The sequence below is a fragment of the Atheta coriaria genome, unplaced genomic scaffold, assembly GCF_025399875.1.
Source record: "Atheta coriaria isolate IRGN ID8LTWV9N9 unplaced genomic scaffold, Caltech_Dcor_3.1 hic_scaffold_5_pilon, whole genome shotgun sequence".
Classification (NCBI taxonomy): domain Eukaryota; kingdom Metazoa; phylum Arthropoda; class Insecta; order Coleoptera; family Staphylinidae; genus Dalotia; species Dalotia coriaria.
The window spans coordinates 2,721,346-2,745,166 of record NW_027045447.1 but is presented as its reverse complement, the minus strand read 5'-3'; the positions used below and the strand labels follow the sequence as shown (position 1 = coordinate 2,745,166).

Sequence of the window (23,821 nt, the reverse complement as noted above, 5' to 3'; positions counted from 1 at the left end):
ATATTCGTGACTCATAGATACAATGAATCATTTTAACAACAGTAATTTTCATTTAGTTCTTTGTATATTTTGTTATTTTTGTTTAATTTCAATGTTTTACAAGTCTTGCCGAGTTTGACTTTTGCGAGATCTCGAGTTTGATTGTGATGCGTACGCGCGTGTGATTCATTAACTTTTTAGGTTGTAGAAACAACTATAATTTAACCTCAGAAGGAGACAAGCGACAAAGAAATTTATAATGACATTATTTATGTCTTAATTCTACTGTTTTAACAACTTTTGAGGGATTTATGTTAGATAACTGTAAATTTGCATTTTTAAGTGTTTAATTTGTTTATCTAGGCATAATATTTTATTTAAAACTTAAATATTAACATAAATATTATCTAAAGTATAACAAGATATTATTTATTTAATTTTTTTTATATATCTACCAAAAAAGTAAATTTCTGAGTTTTAAAGCAATATTTTAGTAATTTAGTAATTCAGTTAGTTTTATCTTTATCTGAGCATTGCACAAATTCTGCATCCAGAGGATTTGGTTTTGGCAGGAGGGTCTACGCTCGCCTTTCTGGATCTCGCTACAAAGCGCTCGTAAAATTTATCTTCATCATATTACTCCCTTCTTACGCTTACGCCATCTCGGCGTTTCTCCCTGCTTCGAGAAATGTCCTACAATTCCCGCAGTTTCTACCAAGAGTCCTGGAGGTTTTATTACACATAGAGACGTTTATTAAACTCATGGCAACACACAAACACCAACACATACAGTTTTATTTTTATACATTCGGAGAGAATTAAGAAGAGGGAAACAAGTGACTACTAATTTATCACAGAAATGAAAGGAAAGAAAATAACGGAATATTTTATATGATATACTGATTATTATCAATAATTTATGAAACACTTTGTAGAAATTAGTTAAGTAATGAGTGTTGATATATCCTAACGGAAACTGTCTGCTAGACCAGCGTTGAATAAGTGATTGTTACATATTTGTAGTTTGTGTGACAAATTTCATTTATGTTCATCACAGGAAGCGTTGAACTTGGATAGCGTGGGTGTGATAATGGGATGTGATAACGGCCCACGCCTCTGCGACAGCTAAAAATATGAACGTATTACGTTTAGTCAGCTTTTGGGCTCTTAATTAATTAAAATTAATAAATTTAACAAAATATTTTCTTACAATCTGTTTTTGTGTTAGCTTTTTGAGTTATTACTAAATCTGTTTTACAGTTTTCTCCATTTCTGCTCATAACCTCAGTAAAATTGTGTTTTTACGACAGCTGGAGTAATAAAACTCTAAATCAGGTGTAATACTTGCTCAGAACAAAAATAATTTTATTATCGCACCTTCTGGTTGTGTTTGTATTTGCAATGGTGGAGATTCCGGTCATCGTCGGCAAAATTATTATTACTATTACTCATTACGCGCGAAATTTTCACGCCTCACGTGCGCGTTATTTCAATTTGCAATTATAATTATAATCAGATTACCAATAAAAAAACTAGAAAAGAATTAGAATTAAAGAAAAGCATTAGTTTCATACCTCATAAACTTGGATAATAATACTCTATATCGTTAATGTAATTAGAATTAGTGTAAATTAAATAAATTTTTATTAAATCGAACAATTGAACTTTAAAAATTGTAGAAATTTATTTAAATATCCAACGGTACTAAAAATTAAAGAATAATAAGTAATTACTCATAGTGGATAATATTGCTAATGATAATGCCTAATAAGACTAACAATAAATTACAACTTCACATCGATGTGCGCATGATGAGCATGAGCACCGGTCATGAGCATGACTAGTGTAATAAAAACGCATTAGCGGAATTGCTCCGTCGATGGCATGCGAAGTGCGCGCTGCGTACACGGTGGAAAATAGCAACAAAAGGCAAATGCAACAATACCTTGAGTATTTTACGAGTATGTGTGTTGTAGATGTGGATGGCTACGGATGCATGTTGCGATTTTGCGTTTAACGCAAGCTGGCGTGCTCACAAAGGAGACAATGCGAGTGCAAACAATTTGCATGCCTGCGCACAAGATGGACGCCACACGGGAACCGATTAGATCTGGATGAGTGAGAAGGATAAAGGATAAAGAACAAAAAAATGCGTACAGTACTGTTACAGTTATTATGCAGTAACTAAAACGTTAAATCTTGAATTAAAAAAAATATTTTTCTTCATAAATTAAAAAATTTAATTGAATTGAATAATAAACAAATCAAAATCACATTCCAGACATAAACGTACATTCCTCATCTCCAAAACTAAATGAAAACAAACACTGTGCATTTTGAGTTTAGTGAACTAAGAAAAAAAGAAAAATTGAACGCCCACTGCATATTATTAGAATATCTCATCTTCAAACGGCCTCGGGTTAAGCATAACAAGAACAAGACATTATTAATAAAGTAAACTTCCTGTCACTAATAAACTTTCAAGTTTTTTTCTTCTAATTTTCAGCTGAAAACGCGACTAAATTAACTTTTAGTTCAACTCTAGGAGATTATTAAGTAATTTTATAAATTTGATTTAATAGGAAATGATCTCGGTAATAATTATACACCACTTAAACTAGTATTAACTAGTCTTAAGATTGAAACCAATTAGATCTACGGTGAATGCGCATTTGTGCATCAATGACGCTTTGAATGAACTAGAATAATAGAAAGAGTTGCGCGCTGAATTGGTTGAGTAACGAGCACTGATTGCGATTATGTAAAGTCGGTTTAGTTCAAGGATTCGTGACGAATCGGATAATAATAGGAAAACTCATTATTTACTAACTTGATGATCGCCTCATCAAGTTTTCTATTAATATTTATGCGTTTTATGATTCATATTTTTTAAAAATGAATAGAAATCAAAGAAAAATAAATGTTATATTAATAATTATAATTTTGGTGGGTTTTCTTTATGTATAATGTAAAATATACAAAATTATCCATACAAATGCAACAGTTAGACGTCAAAAAGATCATTTTCTTTCCCTCGCATGAAAACACAATTCTACACTATTCAACTTCTTTATTTGCTTTCGTTATCCTGCATTTGGCGTTGTTGCCTGCGTCTGAACGTCTCTGTGCGCATGTAAAGAGGTGAATATTGTGCGCACCGAAATGAAATGAAAGACTGAACAAGTTCATTGACTGTGACGCGAGCGTGTGTTGGCTCAGATGCATTAATGTACAATAATGTACTATACTTGTATTCACGTGTGTGGTGTGCGTATTAATTTACTTGAAGTACACGTGCATGTTGCTGTGCTTTACAATAAAGTACCATCAGTGGTCGCTGGGTAGTTGGTGAGTTCTTGAACTGAATGTACGCACATGATTGCATCATTGCTTTATGCTAAACGCGCTAAATTCAGCCAAGCAAAGAACAAACATGCAAAATACTCAACTGGCGAATAACTGGTTGCTACATCAAGGAAATGAGATGAAAAAATAATAGAATTTTAGTTTATTTTGTTGGTTTTGTTTGTTTTGTGTCTAGAGAATGGAAAAATAAATTCTAGGGTTGGTATTAAGGGAGGGTTTTATGTCTCATGCACGTTGTGTTCATATAACAATGTGTTTTCTATTTTATTTCTGCATTTATCTCGGGAAAATCAATAAAATGCAGATATAATAAAAATTGTATGAATTTTAATTTTACTTTGAAAATTATTATTTTAAGCATTTTGCGAAAATATTTTCCGTTTTAATATGTATTAGCCGGCATGGAGACTGAGAATTAACCCTAATTTGCATGCATGCGAAAAATTAATATGCATGAGCATGTCTGTTTGCATTAAATTTTTCATTCTGTGTTTGTTGAGTCGTTTTTTTGCGTTTTTTGTTTGCATTTATCGCGCTTTTTAAAGCCATTTTTGCCCTCAGTCTAAACACAGTTTATTTTCATTCATTGTTATCTTGTTCAATTAAATTTTTCTATTTTTCATTTGCATATGCGCTTATATTAATCGTTTTTAGTACTTTTTTGATCATTTTTTCCTATCATATGCCACACGCGTTTGCAACACGTGCTGATTACATTCGAAATTTTTAAATTAAATTAAACTAATTAATTACTCTGCATTTTTATGGCTGCAAAAATGTCAAGAAGCAGTTAAACTCAAATAAAAAATAATTCTATTTTCTTCTATCAACATTAACTGTTTTTCTGGTACTTGAATATTTTTTATCGTTCGTTTCTCCGTTGTCACACTATTGTTGACTGTAATGATTTTAATGATTTATTGTTTTCGTCGCGTTCCCAACGAGCCGCGTCTCGTTATGTTGCATTTCTTCTCGTGCGGTATTTTTTGTCGATTTTACTGCAAAACTCAGCGCATACATTCTGCACATTTGTGTCGAGCTTAATATAAAAGTGTGCTCACTTACCGAGTATTATTTAGCTTTCATTTTTTGCGTTGTTATCACGAATTTAAAGAGCAAGCTGCTAAAAATGGCACAAACCATTATTTATAACTTAAAATGGTATTAAGATGAGATTATGGTTGGTAACAAGACAGATGAGTGAGCAAAGTAACACAAATCGGAAAGAAAAGTGCAGAAAAGTAGAAACGTAGAAACTTTATGTTTACCTACGAGTATTTGCAGTGTTTTTTATGGAGGAAAGGAAAACTTGTGTTGATTTATGTGCTTAAACTTGTGTACTTTCATTTGTTTAGATTTCCAACTGTTCTTTTAGATATTATTTAATTATTTTGTTTTCAATTTCTTTTATTTCATTGAACATCTGCTAACGTTCACTATTACATAAATTTTAAGTATAAAAAAATACAAAATAAAGTTATCGATCAATATTACAAGTAGTAATTTTATTTTTAGCATTTTTAACGTTTTCTTTGTAGAATTTATTACATTCTTTTAATTTTCCACTTGTTTTATATTCTGTATTGCTTACCTTGAATGTATTTTTATAACAAAGTTAAATATTTATAGAAAATGCACTCAAGTAAAAATAGTTCTTGTTTTCCACCGCAAAATCGGTTTGATTTTTTCATTCTGAATTGAAATGAAAATAACAACTTTGTGGGCTGCCGATAATAATATGACAATCATTTGAAGTCTAAACTGAAACCCGTGACTGATATATGTATTAACATTAGTAATTCTCGTTACAGTCATTTCGCTTTTTATATCCAGCGCAATTATTATTCATTATTTTCATTACTATTCATAACCATTCATTACTGAAATCTATGCGGTAAACTAGGAAAATGACTTATTTTCGTTTTTAATACTTATTAAATATTTCCCAATCACAATAGGTAATAAATCTATACTGGTATAATCATAATCGTAATTTCTGTTTACTTTTGGCGACGATAAAATTAATTAAATTCTTATGTAATGTTGACTGTCGCATGTTTTGCAGTTTAGTTTTGAGCGTGTAGTTGTAGACTTTTGTGAATTAGCGAGTTCCTGTAATCATCGACTTCCTTTCCTTTGCGTTTTTATTTTTAGTTTGTGTGCGTGTGGCTGGTCGGAACGAAACAAAACATTCGACACCGGACAAGGAACAAGCAGTCCAAACACATCTGTTGCTTTTGCTTACGCTTGAACGTGCCTAGTTATTATTATGCCTCTACTTTAGCTGCCTACCAAGGTGGAGCTCAAGGTTGTCGATATGAAATAAATGCACTCAAGCATGTTCAAGCAACTACTACCGTCAATACAATCCAATACAGGGTGTTATATAAAGTTAAAAGTCAATGAGTAGGAAAAAAAAGTCAGTTGATTAAATGTTTGTTCTCATGCTTCTTATTTTCGTGTGGTTGATTAACACGACATGAGCCGAAACGTTTTTCACCCCAAGTTTTCGAATTGAGCCAACTGTTGCTCATAAAATTAACCAGACACGCAATGTGGATTGTTCAAGTGAAGTTATCAATGAGTCAAGGCCCACACCCTGAATAAACTGAATAAATTCACGGCTTTCCAAATTAGATTCAGCTGTGTGCCATTTAATTACTTAAATTGGAATTTATAGCCGAAAAAACAGTAACCTCTAATAAATCATTCTGTAATTTTTAAATACTTTCTAATAATTGATTTTTTTCTTGTTTCAGGTATGTACCTTTATTATTCTTCTTCAAAAAGACAAAAAACCATGAGTAAAAACATGTAGGTAAGTCACATTCTTTATCTACTTTGAAATTTCCTTTTAAAAGTTTCTAGAATGGAATTAAATAGGGGTGAAAGTAAAAAATGTTTGATTTAGTGGTAGATAAAAGACAGAAGGGTCTTTAATACGTCCCTAATTCATTGTAATACTTTCTAAACGTTTTAAGTTAATACCTGACATTGTGACAATGGAAGACATTGTCCTATCATGTTTTCTCTTTGACCGAAGATCTTCACTAAACATGAATACAAATAAAATAACTTTAGGGTGACTAAAGTTATGTAAGCTATTAAATTTTACATCATACCTAAACAAATTATGGGATTTTAACGACAAAGAGACAACATGAATAGAATTTTTTGTTTTACAAGTTTTTTTTAGTGTTTCTAGTAGTTGATCATGAGAATATATTTCGGTGCCATATGAATATGTGAAATTTAACAGAGGGTTGAACATTTTTATAGTCTAATGCACGTTAATTTGTGCAGATGGTGAAATATTTCGGGTTGAATGAAATTTCAATCAAATTTTAACCGAAATTTTAGTTTTTGAAATAAAATTTTAAAATTTTCTGATAATTTTGGCATTTTACTAAATTTTAAACGTTTTTAGTGGCAAATTAAACAATTATCGTTCGTGTAACATAAATATCAAAGCAATTTTCGATATTTGCACCTAAGTACCGCAATTTATCATTCAGCACATACACGTAATTTCTTTCGCCATTTGCTTGCAATGGCCTTATTTGATTTTATATTTAATTCCATTCAATTTATTCAATTTTCATCAATTTTGAGCAATTGCAGCCCGCCAGTCGTCGTCGTTCGGCGATATTAATCTCGTTGCATGCACTCGCCTAATTGTATGTGCAAGGCAGTCGGTAATGGTAATAGCGGTGCGAGAGGGCCGCGTACTCTCGCAATGTAAATATCTAAATATCACGTCGATGGCAATAAACCGAGCAATCGTCGTCGTTAATATGCACTCGGAGTCAATCTCTCAATTACTGTAATGTGTCTAACAGTTACATCGTTACACTCACTATATTTATACTTATTCGCAGGCACGAGCAGCAGACATTTTATAAATCCAATCAATGTTACTGATTCCATTAAAATATGTGTTATTCTGATGTTATAAACGTGAAAATTTGTGTTTTTGTATGTTTGTGATGCTTTCACTCGAAAACCTGTGAATACATTTTTATAAAATTTTGTTTGGAGATATTTATGATCAAGGAAATGAAAATAGGGTACTTTTTGTTTTCAAAATATATATGAAGGGTGGAAAATAGAGGTTGAAAGTGGGTAGTTATAAAATTCGAATCGAGATGGCGCTAAAACCTTTTTTTTGCAAAAAAATTACTGTATTACAAGTATTATATTCACGCTTAATTAGCAATGGACACCTAGCAACTGTAGATGATCTTGAATGAACAACAATGTTGTAATTGTGCGTGTACTTTCCGAACGGACAATTGAGTCTAATTGTAAGTGCTAACTGTAGTTTAGAACTCAGCCCGCACAAAAGTGCTTCGTGTAATTATTTCAGCTGTAATTTAAATTACATGAGCAGTTTTAAGCGCGCACAAACAGATAAAGTGCACAAGTAAAGAATAAACAATAAAAATTAAAATGATGAATTAAAAAATTAAGTGAAGACAATACGAAACGCGCCGCTTGTTAACAGCAAGGCGTACTTTAGAAGTAATTGCATTTATAATTGGACGGTTAATTATGCTAAGGACACAATGCATTTATTTTATGCAAATTTTCAGTTAAACTAGGCAATGTGAAACTCAAATTATGCATAATATATTACTACTGGTTGAATATTTACTGTTTATTGACAGTATTCACCCCTTGAGGCGCTGGATTTAATGATTTGCATGCGCGTCAATTGTCGACGACGACGTGTTTCAAAAGGCGTTCGACCGGCAGTTCTAACGTTACCAAGTCATAACGTTGTATGCCTGACTCTTCGTGCGCGTTTAACTGCATTCATCGTCTGCATCGTAATCAATGCGCTTGCTATCGTCACATGTAGCACGTTCTCGTTGGTGTGCTCATGTGTGTGCACATTGCACATGCATCGTTCCGCTGCTATAACAAAACAACAGTAACGCTGTTTTGATTGGCGCTGCGCGTTGGCGAGCAGATGTGCTTGAACATCATGCGCATGAATGTAATACTCACGTTTATTCAAGATAACCACTAGCAAATTAAAAATCATATTTAGATAGTTTTTATATTAATTAAATGGTTTTGTATACCGTTTTGAATGAGAAATATATTTTAAAAATTTTCATATGTTTGTTCCTCGTTTACGGCTAAACCACTCAATGGATTTTGATAAATTTTGGTGTAGATATACTATAGACATTGGAAAATAACATAGGCCACTTTTTATTCCGAAAATATTACTTTAAAAGAGTGAAATTAGGGTTTAAAGTTCAAATTGCACTACCGATTTAATATAAACACTGCAAGTCTGAAAAACATGTGTCATCCAACACTGCGCATGTTCTGTGAAAGTTTAAACGATAAAACTACGAAAAAGTTTTCACAGATGTGCGCCCATTTTGATTTTAGATGGTTGCAGCATATTTTGATTGCATTTACTCGTTTAATTTCGAATATAAATCGTGTTTTGTTTTCTCGTTCGCTTTTTACTAACGTTTTGCTCTCCGCACGGCGTAAACTGCACATGTGAGCATTTAAAAAATGTTTGCTCTGTAATGTTCTGTAATCAAACACATTCAGGGGCCGCTGGTTTCATCGTAATTTGATCGCCATCAAAGCCCGCGGGCGCTGTTGAAACCTTAAACTTGTTTAATTGGGAAATATTTGCGCATTTATCGAAATTCACGCACATCTGGTAGAAATAAAACATCAAACACATTATATTATTCAATATTCAGTTTGAAAAATGAATGGAATGTTGTATGGTTGGATTGCCCCGGCGTATGAATAATAAACCGAATGTTAAAATGTGTAAAATAGAATATAAGCTGGAAGTTGAAGCGGCCAAACACGAAAATCAACGTGCTGCGCATATATTAAAGTTATTCAAGTGCATTTGTGTATGTTAATAATTAATATTCATTGCGAACACCTTATTCTTGACGGATTTAGCATTGACACTACAATACTGAGTATAAATATGTTTCAAAGTGGAATAATCTTAGATGTAAATAATGTAAAGTTGTTTTTATCTATAATTTCATCTTGTTTTTCACTTATTTTCTTGTAAAAATTAATTATGAATCGATAAACGAAGGAAATATTTGTGTTATTCGTTGTTAATATTCATAGAGATTGATATAGCTGATTATTTTTGAATTTATGCCGATAGATGGCGTATAAAGTATCAAAATGATTTATTCTGATATTATGACTATCAACATTAAACGTTCGAATGATTTAACATTTACATCAAATATATTAATGTTTTCAACACACATCAAAGCTGCTTTGCTTCTTTATCTGCGCGTAGAACGTTAAAGAATCGCAGGAGCGTCGAGAACGACAAATTTACCGTTTGTTTAATATCGACACACGTCGCACCACGCCATATCGCGAAACGGTTTGCGGTGTTCGATGCGACGATTTTCATATCTAACTGTTGTTTTCTACCTAAATTAATTTATACTGGTATTTCCGTGATTGGCACTGAGGCATCGAGTCACTGGCACAAACCAGTAACACAATCTAGCAAACCATCAAACGATAATTTATTTATATTAGGTCGTAGAATAAAAAAATATAAGAGATAGAAATTATTTTATACGTAGCAGAGTTTTTATATAACTTTTTATATCTAAATATTATTAAGAAATAGAACCTTGAAACGTTATGCATGTGACTGGTAATAACTCGTCACTCATAACAAACAATAAATTATTTATCAATATGTACTTTGAATAAGTATAATGCTTAAGTAGGTTTATAAAGCACTAAAATTATGCGCATGTTTCATTGTGTTACGTGTTGTTCGCGGTGTGTTCATTGTCATTTTTGCAACACATTGGTTTTTTTAAACTTGTCTTATTATTATTATCGTTTATTGCGTTTGTTCTTGATGCTTGACATTGCAATCACCAATTTATATCGTGTTTCGTAATCGAAAAACCCAACAATTTGAATTTTTGTTCGAAATTCAAGTTGTAGGTGTGTCAAACATGCAAATATTTTAAATTACAAAAAATAGTAAATAGAAATTATTTTTGTAACTTTTTAGAGCATAACATCGATTTGTGGTCGATTTTTAATAAACTGCGCCTTCTCCTATTATCATCTACGTTTTATGAACTTATTAACACTAGTTTTGGTGCTGTGGCTTTTTTCGTGTCTTGTAGGTGTGTCAGCGCCGAAACACGACTTACATTTTTAATATTAATAACTGTTAAAGCAGCAAACGTGCGCACGTCGCTGATTTCCTGCAAAACTTGACTTGTTTCAGCCATTAATTCTCTTTCGTCCACTCTGAGACATGTTTATAATCTCTTTAACTGCCCACTTCTTTGTTCGTCACCGTCTTTGTAAGTCCGACAAGTCTTTCTACACAACATTTTAAATATCAACATAATAAACTCAACATTGAACCCAATAACCCGCAATAGTAATATTCTCAATACAATCACGATTCACGAATATGATCACTGCTTGATATTATGTGTGTATCTGTGTTTGGGTCTGTAATTTTCTTGTGTGCACATTTGTGGTGAATCTGAATCTGGGTCACAGTTATTGTCGCATGCAGGACGGCAGCGTTACGTGGCCAGTAATCCGAGGTGTATTTGTGTGTAAGTCTACGAGTAGAATGCATATCGATGAATATCAAACGGCGCCAACGCGAAAACTGCGAAATGTGCTACGTGCAATAACATTTGTCTGCCGACGTCTCGAATCCCTCGTAAATGCTGTAATACGAGCCTATAATTTACATTTTCATCGTTTTCAAGACGCGTCTGGTGTCTGCTCGTTGAACTTTAAACTTTAAACCTTTGCTAAACTTCAAAAGTTTATAAAAATTTAAGAAAAACATAGCAAATTAATCTTCAGTTTTGCGCGTGAGTAATTTGTGATATTAATTAGTTTTCCTATGAATTGTTGGCAGCATGATTGTCTGATTGCAACATGTATGACACAAGCTGCTTCCAATTTTACTGCATGTCGAAATAATACGAGTAACATTCGCACTTTCATGAATCGATGAACTGCGCCGTGCAGTTTCCGGCGGCAGCATATCGCGTTGCTTATTTTATCTCAGCGCTCTGGGTCTTTGAACGAGAATATTGCAAATGAACTATAATTATAATTAGCGAACACACGGTGCAAAACATTGCACAACGTCATCTATTATAAGAAATTCTTTTATTTGTAGAATCTTAAAAGTAAAACGTTGAGAAATGAACGGGAACAAAATTTTATAAATATTTGAGCATTAATTTTATTTAAATTAATAATTTGGTCTGACGAGAGAAGAAGAAAAGACCCTGGAGAACTGCTGGACTGCTGGGCGACTCAGGCACGACTGAGCACGAGGCGCACTTGTGCAGCCCTTTTATACCTGCGGGTGACCCGTGAAAAGTGGTGGGAGAAGGTGCTCGCGTTGAGTCTCGAGCTGCGCCAGATACTCACTTTCTCCTCACCACTTTTAGCAGGTAGTCCGAACGAAAGGCGAACGCCTTGAGCACAACAGTGCTCGGTCGGAATCACATAGTAGCGGGTCACCCCCACCACTTTTTGCGGGTTGCCCGCAGGTACATAAGGGCTGCGCGCAGGGACCACCGTGCTCAGTCGTCCATCAGTTCAGTCGCTCTCCTCAAGGTTTTCCCCTTTCTCTCTTCCGGCCTGCAGTGTGCGATTCTGCAGTTAATTTCTGCGCTTTATAAATTTTGACGTAAACATTTGCAAATTACGAAAATATGTTTACTTGTAACTTATTTAAGTACCATGTTTGCAACAAGACTCAGAATTCTCACGTAAGAGAAGAAGGCATGAAATTATGAATACGAAATATTGCGTAACGTGTAATGTAGGTAATATGCAAGTACGCGTTCATCAACTACCATGGCAGATGCATTGTTAACTCTAGAATTATGAAAGGCAGGATGCAAATGTAAACGCTCAGCAACATCTGCGAAAATGAAGTCGTGGCGTGTTCCGGTGCGAATATAAAGATTGCAAGACGAAGAATGACTTAATTAATGTTTTTACATGTTCGCCTACCTCTTGGAAATAGCGGAGATTATCTTAAGCAGCGGAAAATGCAAAACAATGCAATGCGTGTGATTCTCGAAATTCATTCTTCGTTTTCAATCGATATCTCATTAAAAACAAAGTCAAAGAGAACAAAAAATAACATTTATATATTTTATGATGCATCTCTGTGATGATTTGTATTTGGGTTGTTTTATAGCGTTTCGGACATTAGTGGGTCCTGTGTAGGCGGGAGATACGCATGAGTACGCAAAACTTCCGTCCGGTCGGGTTACACACAAGCGTTTCCGGCGCATTTTGTGCTGTTTTTCAAAACGCATACTGTGTGGTGCGTGCCTCGGACAATTCCAACAATTGCACTCGAAATGAACAACGAGCACGTGCGCAACACAATCGTAATAATGAAATCAACAAGCAATCATCCAATCATTGAAAATTCACACTATTGCGCAATATTTTTGTCAATAATTTCACGTCAAGGCGAATTACATAGCAGTGAGTCATCAATATCAACTCACATCTAGGTGGAACTTCTTCGCAAATTCACATGCCAGCAAAATACGAAAGCACTTCATGTTGAATCACTTGAATCTCTAGAAAGAGAGGTCAGGAGGAGAGACCAAAGTCAAGGAGCACGTTTCAAGTTGTTTTTACTCGTACCTTATTTATGAATTGGCAATGAACTTGAACATGCAATATTAAATTTAAAACATTTAAAATGTTTAAATTTTTTAACTCAATTACTCATTTTTGTTTTTACTTCAATGTGTAATTCGGTGGCTTTTGCGCAGTAGTAGTCTATTACCGCACTTAACTTACTCATGCACTTTGCGTTTGCATACACTCGACGTTTGTTTTATTTGGTTTAAGTTGGTCTCCACGGTCTACGCCGGCTGTCTAGATATCTGACTAATATCATAATGCAAATATCTGCCGGTTGCAAGTGACTCCACCGTCACCAGCGGCTGCACGGCTTCACTTTGCTTTAGAGTAGAGCCGAAATGGATACGCTCCGCTATGACATCGCAGTAAAGTTGGAGCGGAATTAGCAAAAAGCGCAAAAAGTTGACAGGCGACATTCGCAGGCGGCTGCTGGAGAATTGAAGCTGTTTGCAAATAGTCACAGTTGACACTGACATAGAAAACTACCGGGATATTTAATATCATAGCAAGAATATCAATATTCAAACTTTATATTGAAATTAAAAAACTTTCAAGCGATGGTTTTTAATATCTGTTCATTTTTTTCTGGGTTTTTACGAAGTTTTTATGTAGAAATAAATTTCAAGTTGGAATTAGAATGATTACCGAGCTGGAAGTGCCAAAAGTGGCCAAAGTGCCAAGCGCAGCAACGCCCCATCGTGAAAACGAATCACCCAAGGCACACAAAAAGGCCAAGCGGAAAGTGGAAATGCAAACAAAGTGAAATTTACAACACGCCGCGGAGTCGTTCGTTATGCTGCGGATTCTCTACATCTACGAGTTTACTTTTTGGCCAGCCGACAACGTAACACTGCTGGTGTATAAATATCACTTTGCATCTAGCATCCTATTATCCCTAAATAATAAAAGACGTAAATATAAAACAAAACTAAATTTTACAAAGAAAAATTTCATTACACAAGTTTTAATTAGTAAAAATTGAAAATGTCATAATATGACAATGACATTTCCACGTTTAATTCCCAACTATGGAAATTATTGAGTATGCTTGATGTTGCAAGTGTTTGTGGACGTTGTGAGAATGACCTATTAGCACACATGTGCAGAATTTTTCAGCACTTGCAAATTCTATGTTTTTTTTGTTTGATTTTTGTGTGTTGAAAGTCAACATGCCAAGTTACACGTTAAAAAGTGTTACGTAAACTTTCGCCGGTCGCAAAACGTGAGCTCGGCGACGGTTTTGTGCAATAATCGGATTACGAGAATAAAAATTATCCGCGTTTGTTATTTTTAGTCATCGGTGCGTCGGCGACATTTTCACATTTTGTTTTCATTAAAACTCGTCTGCAGAGAGCCACAGTATTCAAATGTAATTCAAAACAAGCAAAATTTGTTTTTCGCTCATTTTTGTAGTTTAATTATAAATATTTAAATATTAACTAACGGGAAATGAATGGAAATTTACCAGCGTGCGTACGTGATATTTATGTATTTTTCATTTCATGAACGCGAATTATTCATTCATAAATATTTGAAATTGCTTCGTCATTTGCGTTGTGTAAACGTTATTTGTTTATTGCACGTTCTAAATTTATCAGCTCATCGTAAAACAAGACAATTTGCACTTGAAACATATTTTTTTTCTATTTTTGTTATGTCATAAAACGTAATCAGAAAGAAAAATTTTGTAATTGCAAGGAATGAGTTTTGTGTGCTCTGAGAAACCCACAAAGTTATTAAATGACTCACATGCTCGGCGATGTGGCAATTCGCCTCAAATTCGCCGTAACAAGCATCTGAAGTTCAATTGTGCTCGTTATTATTTGACCCGTGTTATACGCCCAACGCGAAACAACGCCTCACGGACGTCACCGACATGAAAACGTGGAATGTGCATTAAATAAATGTTCAAAAATATTATTTTCACGATACACCTACGTCAAGCAATTAAAATTTAAAAGCTGCTAATGTGATTTCATATTTTGAGATTAGATTAAATAGGTAAGTGTTAAACTTATCAGTAAACATTTTTTGCAAAGTGTCTACTTGTGTGCATTTTTTTATCTTGATGAGTAAATATGTGTTTAAATCAAACCTGCCTCTATGCGATTTATAAATAAGTAAATAAATAAATATCTCCGTATGAAATTAGTCGATTAATTGGCAATTATAATTATATTAGTCATAAGCCATAAATTTATATCGAAGTTTCACACTCGGCTTGTTTAAATATTTAAACTTTACGTTTTCACTCATTCAATATGTAAATATTAATTAAATGGAGTAGAAATTCATTTAAAGGAAAACTTTCTAAAAATAAACACTGTAAATAAAAATTTCTACACAAAATAAAATAAAAACATATTTTCGTTATCATGTGATTATGATATTTGATATGTTTTTGTTTTGTCTGCATTTTTCCCTTTTATTTTTGTTCGTATCGTTTGTGGTTTTTTCGAAAGAAGACAACGCAAAACCACATCGGTAAACCAATGGAATACCACAAATCAAATTACAAATAACAAAATATAATTACATTCAGTGAAACATTCTTTTATCAAGTTATTACTTTAATAACAGTCATCAAAACATAACCCAAATCACTTTTTCCGGCCCGATTTTTGGACCGCACCAATAAATATCAATTACATGAGTGTTATTGTTGTTGCGTGTTAATAAACTAATGATTTTTGTAAAGCTATGATTAATTTTCTATTTACGTACATCGGAAAGTCATACATATTTAATTTTAGCTCAAATGAATATTTACATTTTAAATGAGATGTTAATTATTTGTAAATCTGAAGCAATTAGCCATACATTTGTTTGTTCTGCTCAAATTCCATTCTTGTGTGCAATTAATTCGAGCAAGAGTAATACTTTTGAAACTTTTTGAAACGTTTTAAGGCGATTTGTTCGCGTCTGCTTTCTAATTAATTACAGCACGCGCGTATTTTAGAAATATTTAACGCTTAATTAAATCCGTGCTGGTCTTGCATCTTTTAATTAACATGCAACGCACGTTTAGACATTTAAAGCACACGAAAAAAGAAATAAATCATGGCGTGCAAACATCGTTTTCGATTTCCACGTTGATTTCATTAAAAATTCAAGAGTTTTAAATATTTTTCTCTCATTAAAACGCAAAAAAAGTTTGGTAACAGGAAGTTTCGTGTTATTTTTTGTTGTTTGCGTGATTTTTGTGTGCTTATTAAGTTACCAGACCAAAATACTCGTGTAATTTGTTACTTTTGCGTTGTTGTTGTTGTTCTTCCGTTCGGTTGTGTTCCGCTGCGTTTTGCGACGCAAGAATTCGTCGGAGATTTCTGATGTGCTTATAAATGCCACAATTTCCTCCTGCTGGAGATCTGAGTGTTCTTGGTTTACATCCTGTCGACAGGTAGACAAAACCACCGACCGGCGACAAGCCGAGAGTAAGAGTAATAAGAGTACGCCAATGACACAACAAAAGTAACACAACACTTGGGTAAAGAATGTTGGATCGTAAATTGAAGTTTTTCTTTAGTAAAGGAAGTTACAGAACAGAAAAAAAGTACAACTTTCGATATAATTTTTATAAATAAAAAAATAGTAGTATAATTCTCAAGTGTTTTTTGTTTGTTTTCAATGTTTATTATCTTTTGTTTGATGATATTATTGAAATTTCCACGCCATTACTCATACTGCGTTGAGAAATAGATTTCTATCGGTTTCTTGTAGTTGTAGTTGTACTTTTACAGTGTGACATATGTTCCACTGGAAAGAAATTAACAATAAAAGCGAACAATAAAAAGTAGACCGCGCCGCGACAATGACACACGGAGCATGAACAACAGTCACAATTAAAGCAGTTTCTCTCGGGGAATTACTGAAGAAATTGTGTGACGAATTGCAAAGACACGGAGAACACAAATCGGGAGCGCGAAGAAATCAAATAGACAATCATGTTCTGCTATACAATTAAACGAAACAACATAAAATAAAACAATGAAAATTTTATGTTGTCTGTGTAAAAAAATAACTAGAAAGGTTGGTTCTATTGAGAGAAAACGAAATTGAGACAGGAAATGAAGAAGTGTTACTAATCAAAGTTTATTTGAATAATAATTTTGCTATTTGCGTCGATGATTTATGCTGGATCAATGTAAACAAATTATATTTGCACATTTGGCAAGACATAATGTGAATTCTCGCAAAATTAGCATTCGCTAATTGTGAATGGAGCTTTGAAAACCTACAAAACGATATTTAGCAATGAACAAAACAGTATTTTGCTATTTAGTAACAATAGCAAGTGGGTGAACAAATGATGACTAGACTACCTACACATGAATGAATTTTGTGTTACCAAAACATAATTTAATGATACATTTCTATTTCTATAAGCAGAAGTCAATGAAATGTATTAAAGTGAGTCTTTCATTTATTTTTAGCGTGATGGGATGATCGGGCTGCAAGAAAACGGGTCCACGGCGCCCCCACGAGCGCCGGGCTCGCGATCTCGTGAGAGGGCCGCACAGGCAGTGGAATATTACAATACCCACCTGCAGAAAGCTCGTGTAAACGCAGGTCTAGCCGCCCCTCGTGCTTCGTTCAACGATCGACATCACCAGCAGCGTTCGGGTAGTGGCAGCGGCCGCCAGCAACTGCATCACCTAAACCCTGACCTGCTCTACCGCAGTAATTCCAGTTTAGAACTTGTGGATTTACACGCGGCGCGCCCCTCGAACAACCGATCGCCATCTTCGGCCGGGGCTACACTCAAAAGGGAGTACGGTAGTCACGGATCCATTGACGTGATTGATCGTCCTGGTCCTGGGTCGGCGGGTACCACCAGCGAGTCTTTCTTTGCCATGTTGCAGGACTACAGACCAACGGTGAGTAACAATGCAATCATTTTGATTGAGAGATTTTGACGAGTTCATTCGGTCTTATCAGTGTGAAACAATGCGATAAATGCGATAGCGATAAGTGCTATCAGTGTGCGCAAAATCGACGATTCTATTCGATGCGTACTCACTCAGGAATTCCGGCGTCCCAGTCGCGCTTATAAGCTCAGTTGAGTGTAAACCGTCAACCACGTACGATGCGTGTTAATCATCATGCCGGTTTTAAGTCAGCTTACCGAAGCTGTTGTTAATGTATAGCCTTTTTGCTGCTGCACTGTTGTGATGTGTTGGGTTTTCATTGATTGGTTTCGCCAGGTTTTGGGTTCAATTTGTACGGATCAACGCTCGCCGGGACCGAATGAATATCTTCGCGGGAAAGTAGACGCCTCTGACGGTGTGTCACACTCCAGCCACCAGTCCAACCACTGCATCGACGATAATCAAACACCACAGAGTCCAAAGCTGCGCATGAAGTTGTCCCGTCTCTGGGGTAGTGGTAGTGTGAATAACAACTCGGTAAAAAGTCAACGGAACGTAATGGCGGCCGCGATGGATGACAGCGTTGTGAATAGCAATAGCAGTACCAGTGTTGTGGTGTCTGCTGAAGCGGAAGAGATTGCTAGACGTCGAGCTTTCGCTCATTATGACTGTCAATCTTTGACGACTCATTTGGGGTACGCCGTGCGTATTAGAAGGAATTTATTGGCGAAACGCAGAAATACTACGACTGGTGCATCGGCGGCATCCATGTTGATTAGGTCATCTACGCCGGATGGGGATTCGAATGATGAGGATTATGGTGATGGGCAAGGTAACGATTTGGTTGCGAGTTGTCCATTCTTCCGGAATGAAGTTGGTGGTGAGGAGGAACGTGTGGTGTGTTTGACGCGGATGCAACACACTAAAAATAGGGTCCTGCATCGTCCCTATTTGGCTTATGGTGTGGCTGTTCTTGAATACGGAATTGGGGAGACTCACTGGAGGCATTCGACTTGTCCGTATCAAAGATTACAAAGGCCGATCGAGAATGTTGATCAGGGTGCTCACTACTACAGGAAACACTTTAAGGATCAAGGTAAATTACTTATATTAAGTCATTGTGGGAGTTATATAAGTTTGTTTACAGAACATCAAAATTGGTTTGGGATTGATGAACAACTCGGCCCGGTGGCGATATCAATTCGTCGCGAAAAAATTCCCCAGCCTGAGAATCAAGCGTTGATGATTCAGTATCAATATCGTTTGGTAATCCGCACATCTGAGTTGCTGACGCTGCGCGGCGCCATTTTGGAAGACGCCATTCCAAACATCAAAGCATCGAGCAGCAACAAATCTCACATCAACACCAAAGAAGTTCTAGAATACGTAGCGCCCGAAATTCAACTTAGCTGTCTTCGTTTGGGCACTCAATCGCCTGTTGTGGAGGATCAGTTGGTTAAACTTGATGAACAGGGCTTGACAAACAACTATAAAGTTGGTATTATGTATTGCAAAGCGGGGCAATCAAGCGAGGAAGAGATGTATAATAACGAAGAAGCTGATCCTGCTTTCACTGAGTTTTTGGAGACGATTGGTAAAAAGGTGCGACTGAAAGGTTTTGAGAACTACAAAGCTGGGCTCGACTATAAAAGTGAGTTCTTATACGCAATATTTAAATTCAAGTACTCATTTGTGTTTTAATCTATAGCTGACTCTACTGGTTTGTACTCAATTTACTCTCAGTACAAGGAGTGCGAGATCATGTTCCACGTGTCGACGATGCTACCATTTACGAAAAGCAATCGGCAACAACTGCTGCGCAAACGTCATATTGGCAACGATATTGTGACGATTATTTTCCAGGAACCAGGCGCTTTGCCGTTTACACCCAGGGGAATCCGCTCGAATTTCCAACATGTGTTTATTATTGTTAGAGCGATTAATCCGTGCACGGAGAATACACTGTACAGCGTCGCCGTGAGTCGATCCAAAGATTTGGAACCTTTTGGTCCGCCCATTAAGGAGGGTGCAGTTTATCCAAAAGGCAAAGCTTTCGCCGAGTTCTTGTTGGCAAAGGTCGTAAACGCGGAGAATGCTGCACATCGGTCGGAGAAGTTTGTAACAATGGCGACGCGTACTCGACAGGAGTACATTAAGGATTTGGTTGCGAATCATGCTACAACTACTCCAGTTGATATGGGCGGTGGTAAATTTAGTAAGTATACCGAAAGCTTATTTTAGCGCTGTCTTAAAATGTCATGTTTTTCCGCAGATTTGTTCAGCAAGAAAAAAGAAAAGATTCGTCTTAGATTTATCCCTGACATCTCCCAACGCGGCGCAATTTTGTGGCAGGTTCTTTTGGAAGATTCGGGTCAATCTCAGCGCATCGAATGTTTTCTGGGTATTTCTGCGGACACTCTTGTTCTAATTGAGGAACTTTCACGCCAAATCGTTTTTGTCGCGCCGTGCAAATCAATTCTTGGCTGGTCGCACGGTTCTGACTATTTAAGGATCTACCATCATCAAGGTGAATGCCTTACCTTTTACATGCGCGATACCAATGTTGAACGCGATGAGTTGATGGAAGTAATAGATCGTCTTAAAGCGGTAACTCAGGGCGTGAAAGTCGAAAAGTTGAGTCTCAATCGAAACATTATGAAACAATTGGGTTTTCATGTTCAACCTGATGGTATTGTCACTCTCGTTGAAAGTTCAGGCCCAGCAGCGATTGCCGGTTTGCAAAAGTTCTCCCGACTAGTTGAAATTTGCAAAGTAGCTGTCTCAACACTGACGTATGACCAGATGGTCGATTTGTTGAAGACTTCTCAGACGGTAACTTTAACTGTGATACCGCCGATCAGCGACACCCAACCTCGTAAGGGATGTACCTTACCGAATTGTAAGTACACCGAAGGCAACTACGAAGCGGATTATGAGAATCCCGAAGAGCAGAAGACACGCAAAGCGCCACAGAGGCAACAGGCCGTACCTGGTAATGTCAAAGTGTACGATAGAAGTTTTTCCCCTCCGCGATCAAGTAATAGCAGTGGCTATGGTACTGGAAACAGCAAAAAGTCTTTTTTAGGCGGGGAATCTAGGTATCCCAATGATGCCGCAAATCCCATGGACGAGGAGCGATGGATTGAGGAAGATAAGTCGGTGTACAAAACCTTGAACACTTTCCCAACGCCGTCCAAACGCAACAATGGGCAGAATGGCACTCATGTCGCTCCTAAGGGTTCAGTCTCTAATCAGGGGTCTAATTTGCAATTGTCCCAATCGCACAATCACTTTCCGCATGTGCAACACAACAAAGTGCATGCCAGTCATTCACTGCCATTACAGCATGTGAATTATACTCAACCGCTATCGGCAGCGTTGCACAGTAACACGGACTACGAGAGCTACAAGTTTGATAAAAACAATCTCCTAAAGCAACACAACGAACGTCAACGCGGCGAAAGAGTCGCAGAGAATGACGAATACATTGTAACGCGTCCGAACATCCGATCCGATTACACCACCATCACTCAAATTGGCCACGTTGGCAATGGCGATGGTCATTCCACAGATAGCTCTATCAGTGACCGCCTGTACGGGGTCGGAAGTGAGGAGGAGCTTTCTAATGGCAGCGGAAATGTCTCACCCCGTGGTACGCGAAGGGCAAAACATCTGGGAAGCATGTCTATGTCGTCTAGTAGGAATCAATCTCCCAGGTCGGTCAACGGTGAAGCCAAACTCCGTCCGGGTGTAACTTCCCGCACAGCAAATCGTAACAGCGCTAATATTTCTAACAATTTACAAGAAGAACTGATAAGATTGATCAGTCCTGACAATATTGAAAATGGTGAAGATCGGAATGACCATCATCCGAGGGAGAGAAACGGGGTAACTGGAAATACGGTCACATCCAAGAAGGAGAGCAAGAGTCGAAGTCGCGAAAATTTAAATAACGCCCCTTTGTCTGTTCACAAGGGCCCGGAAGTGATTTTTACCACAGCCCGCCCAGCAACAGTCATTTCCAACTCCAGCACCACCTCCAGTCCACTCTCAGGAGAGTTCAAGAGCAATACAATGGATAGACTTTCCCCTCGAGTGACGAGTCCTAGCAAAAAATTAACCGTAGGCTCAGTTGGACCAGAAACCATCCTGTTGCCACAGGATATGGACTGGAATAGCCTCGTGGATACCGCTAATCGAGTCGTGGGAACCACGGAAGGCGGTAAGGACGAAAGACATCGTTGGAGCGACAACGGGGCTCAGGATGTTTCCATCAATTCGAAGTAAGTTTTGTACTCGCCAGGCGAACAATAACTCCGCATCGCTTTTCTACGCTACTAACATTCTCTTCGCTTCACCGACATTTGACATAATCGCTAACACAGTATTTTTCGCTCATTATTACACAGTATTACAACCAGTTCCAGCGTTCCCGAGCTGCGCAGTCACGACAATGATCTGGAGTCCCGTTTCACGCATGAAATCAGGCGTAGATTGTCGCTCGAGGAGGAGGTGAGGCGTCTCAAGGACGAAAACCGGAAGTTGCAGGATCAAGCCCATGCCGCCATCCAACAACTGCGGAAATTCACTGAGTGGTTTTTCAAGAATGTCCAAAGCCAATGATCATGCACATCTTCATTACTTTGCAACAAAATGCATGATACTCTTTCATTTAGGAACTGTTGGGCGCAAATTCGAACATGACTAAGAAATCTCTAAACAGAAGCCTCATCTTTTAATATTTAACGGTTACAGGCAGTATGTATTTGTAATTTTGTACATATTCAAATTTTAAGTATTATATCACGTCGATTCTTTCGTGCGACCAGACAAGCTAAATTGCTCTGACCAGGTGCAGGTTGATCGAATCGATGAATTCCAAAAGTATTACTAAGCTATTACATGTAATTTTTAATTTAACCACGTAACTTATATTTAAGACTCGTTTTTAGAGTTACCACATAATTTTTTCACACATTTCGCAATCCAAAGTTTAATTTCTTAATGCTAACTGTAACAATAATGCAAGAAGATGTTATTTATTGCTAGTTAAATATCAAAAACTTTGCAAACATTGCGAATTTGATTTGTACAGCGTATGTAAACTCAGATTTGTAGTAGGTTTTTATATTTGCTGACAGCGATCACGCTCGCCCATTTTCAATTTATACCTGTAAATATTTACATATTTTCGTTGAAATTTTGTTTTATGTACATTCTGCGAAACGTAAATTGTATTATTAAATCGCCTATACTTATCGATATCAAATTGCGACTGTATCTTATGAATATATATCAAAAACATCACTTAACGAATGCAAAATACTTAAAACAATACGAACTTTTTATATGAATCAAAATTCGTGCAACACGACCGTATCTTATGATTACAATATAAATATCTGTATTAATCACGACATGATACACAATATGATATATACAAGTAGATATTCGTATGAGGAAAATTGATAAGATGATAATTAGTTATTTGAATATTATTAATTATTAGGAGATTTTTATCTATTTAATGAGACACCAAACATTTTTATTGTTAATTATATTATTATACATATAGAATATTAAAAACATATTCTTATTGAACGTTTTTAGCGTAAGTTTTAAAGTTTTAACTTTGTATTATTATTTTAATAAATCAATTATTAAATCAAACGCATACTCAAAATCTCAGTAAAAAGGATCGGTAATTTTGGTTTACATTTTAAAAACAAGCGCAGAATTGTAATCAGCAAACGAAATTTTATTTAAAAGTGACCTGTTATATGTTAATTATATTATTACAAAAATTATACATATAATGATAAAATTTTTACTGTGTTATTCGATTATTTTATGACCAAAAATCTTGACTGTTGCCTACATTGATTTCGCGTTTCGAATATTTTATT

The 23,821-nt window shown here is 36.0% G+C and overlaps 1 protein-coding gene across 3 annotated transcripts in view; it reads left to right on the top strand.

The window, feature by feature from the left end:
- The window catches only part of LOC135792968 (signal-induced proliferation-associated 1-like protein 1), a 35,662-nt gene extending 11,923 nt beyond the window's left edge, over nucleotides 1-23,739 (top strand). Inside the window, exons 2-8 of one of the 3 annotated variants that reach the window (XM_065303795.1) lie at nucleotides 6,105-6,163; nucleotides 17,481-17,924; nucleotides 18,252-19,011; nucleotides 19,063-19,566; nucleotides 19,624-20,130; nucleotides 20,188-22,198; nucleotides 22,325-23,739. In XM_065303795.1, coding sequence (XP_065159867.1) covers nucleotides 17,490-17,924; nucleotides 18,252-19,011; nucleotides 19,063-19,566; nucleotides 19,624-20,130; nucleotides 20,188-22,198; nucleotides 22,325-22,538 — 4,431 coding nt within the window. In that variant the 5' untranslated portion in view covers nucleotides 6,105-6,163; nucleotides 17,481-17,489 and the 3' untranslated portion in view covers nucleotides 22,539-23,739. The remainder of the gene's footprint in view (nucleotides 1-6,104; nucleotides 6,164-17,480; nucleotides 17,925-18,251; nucleotides 19,012-19,062; nucleotides 19,567-19,623; nucleotides 20,131-20,187; nucleotides 22,199-22,324) is intronic. The other 2 variants (XM_065303796.1, XM_065303794.1) reach the window with 2 other exon arrangements.
- The last annotated feature ends 82 nt before the right edge of the window (nucleotides 23,740-23,821 follow it).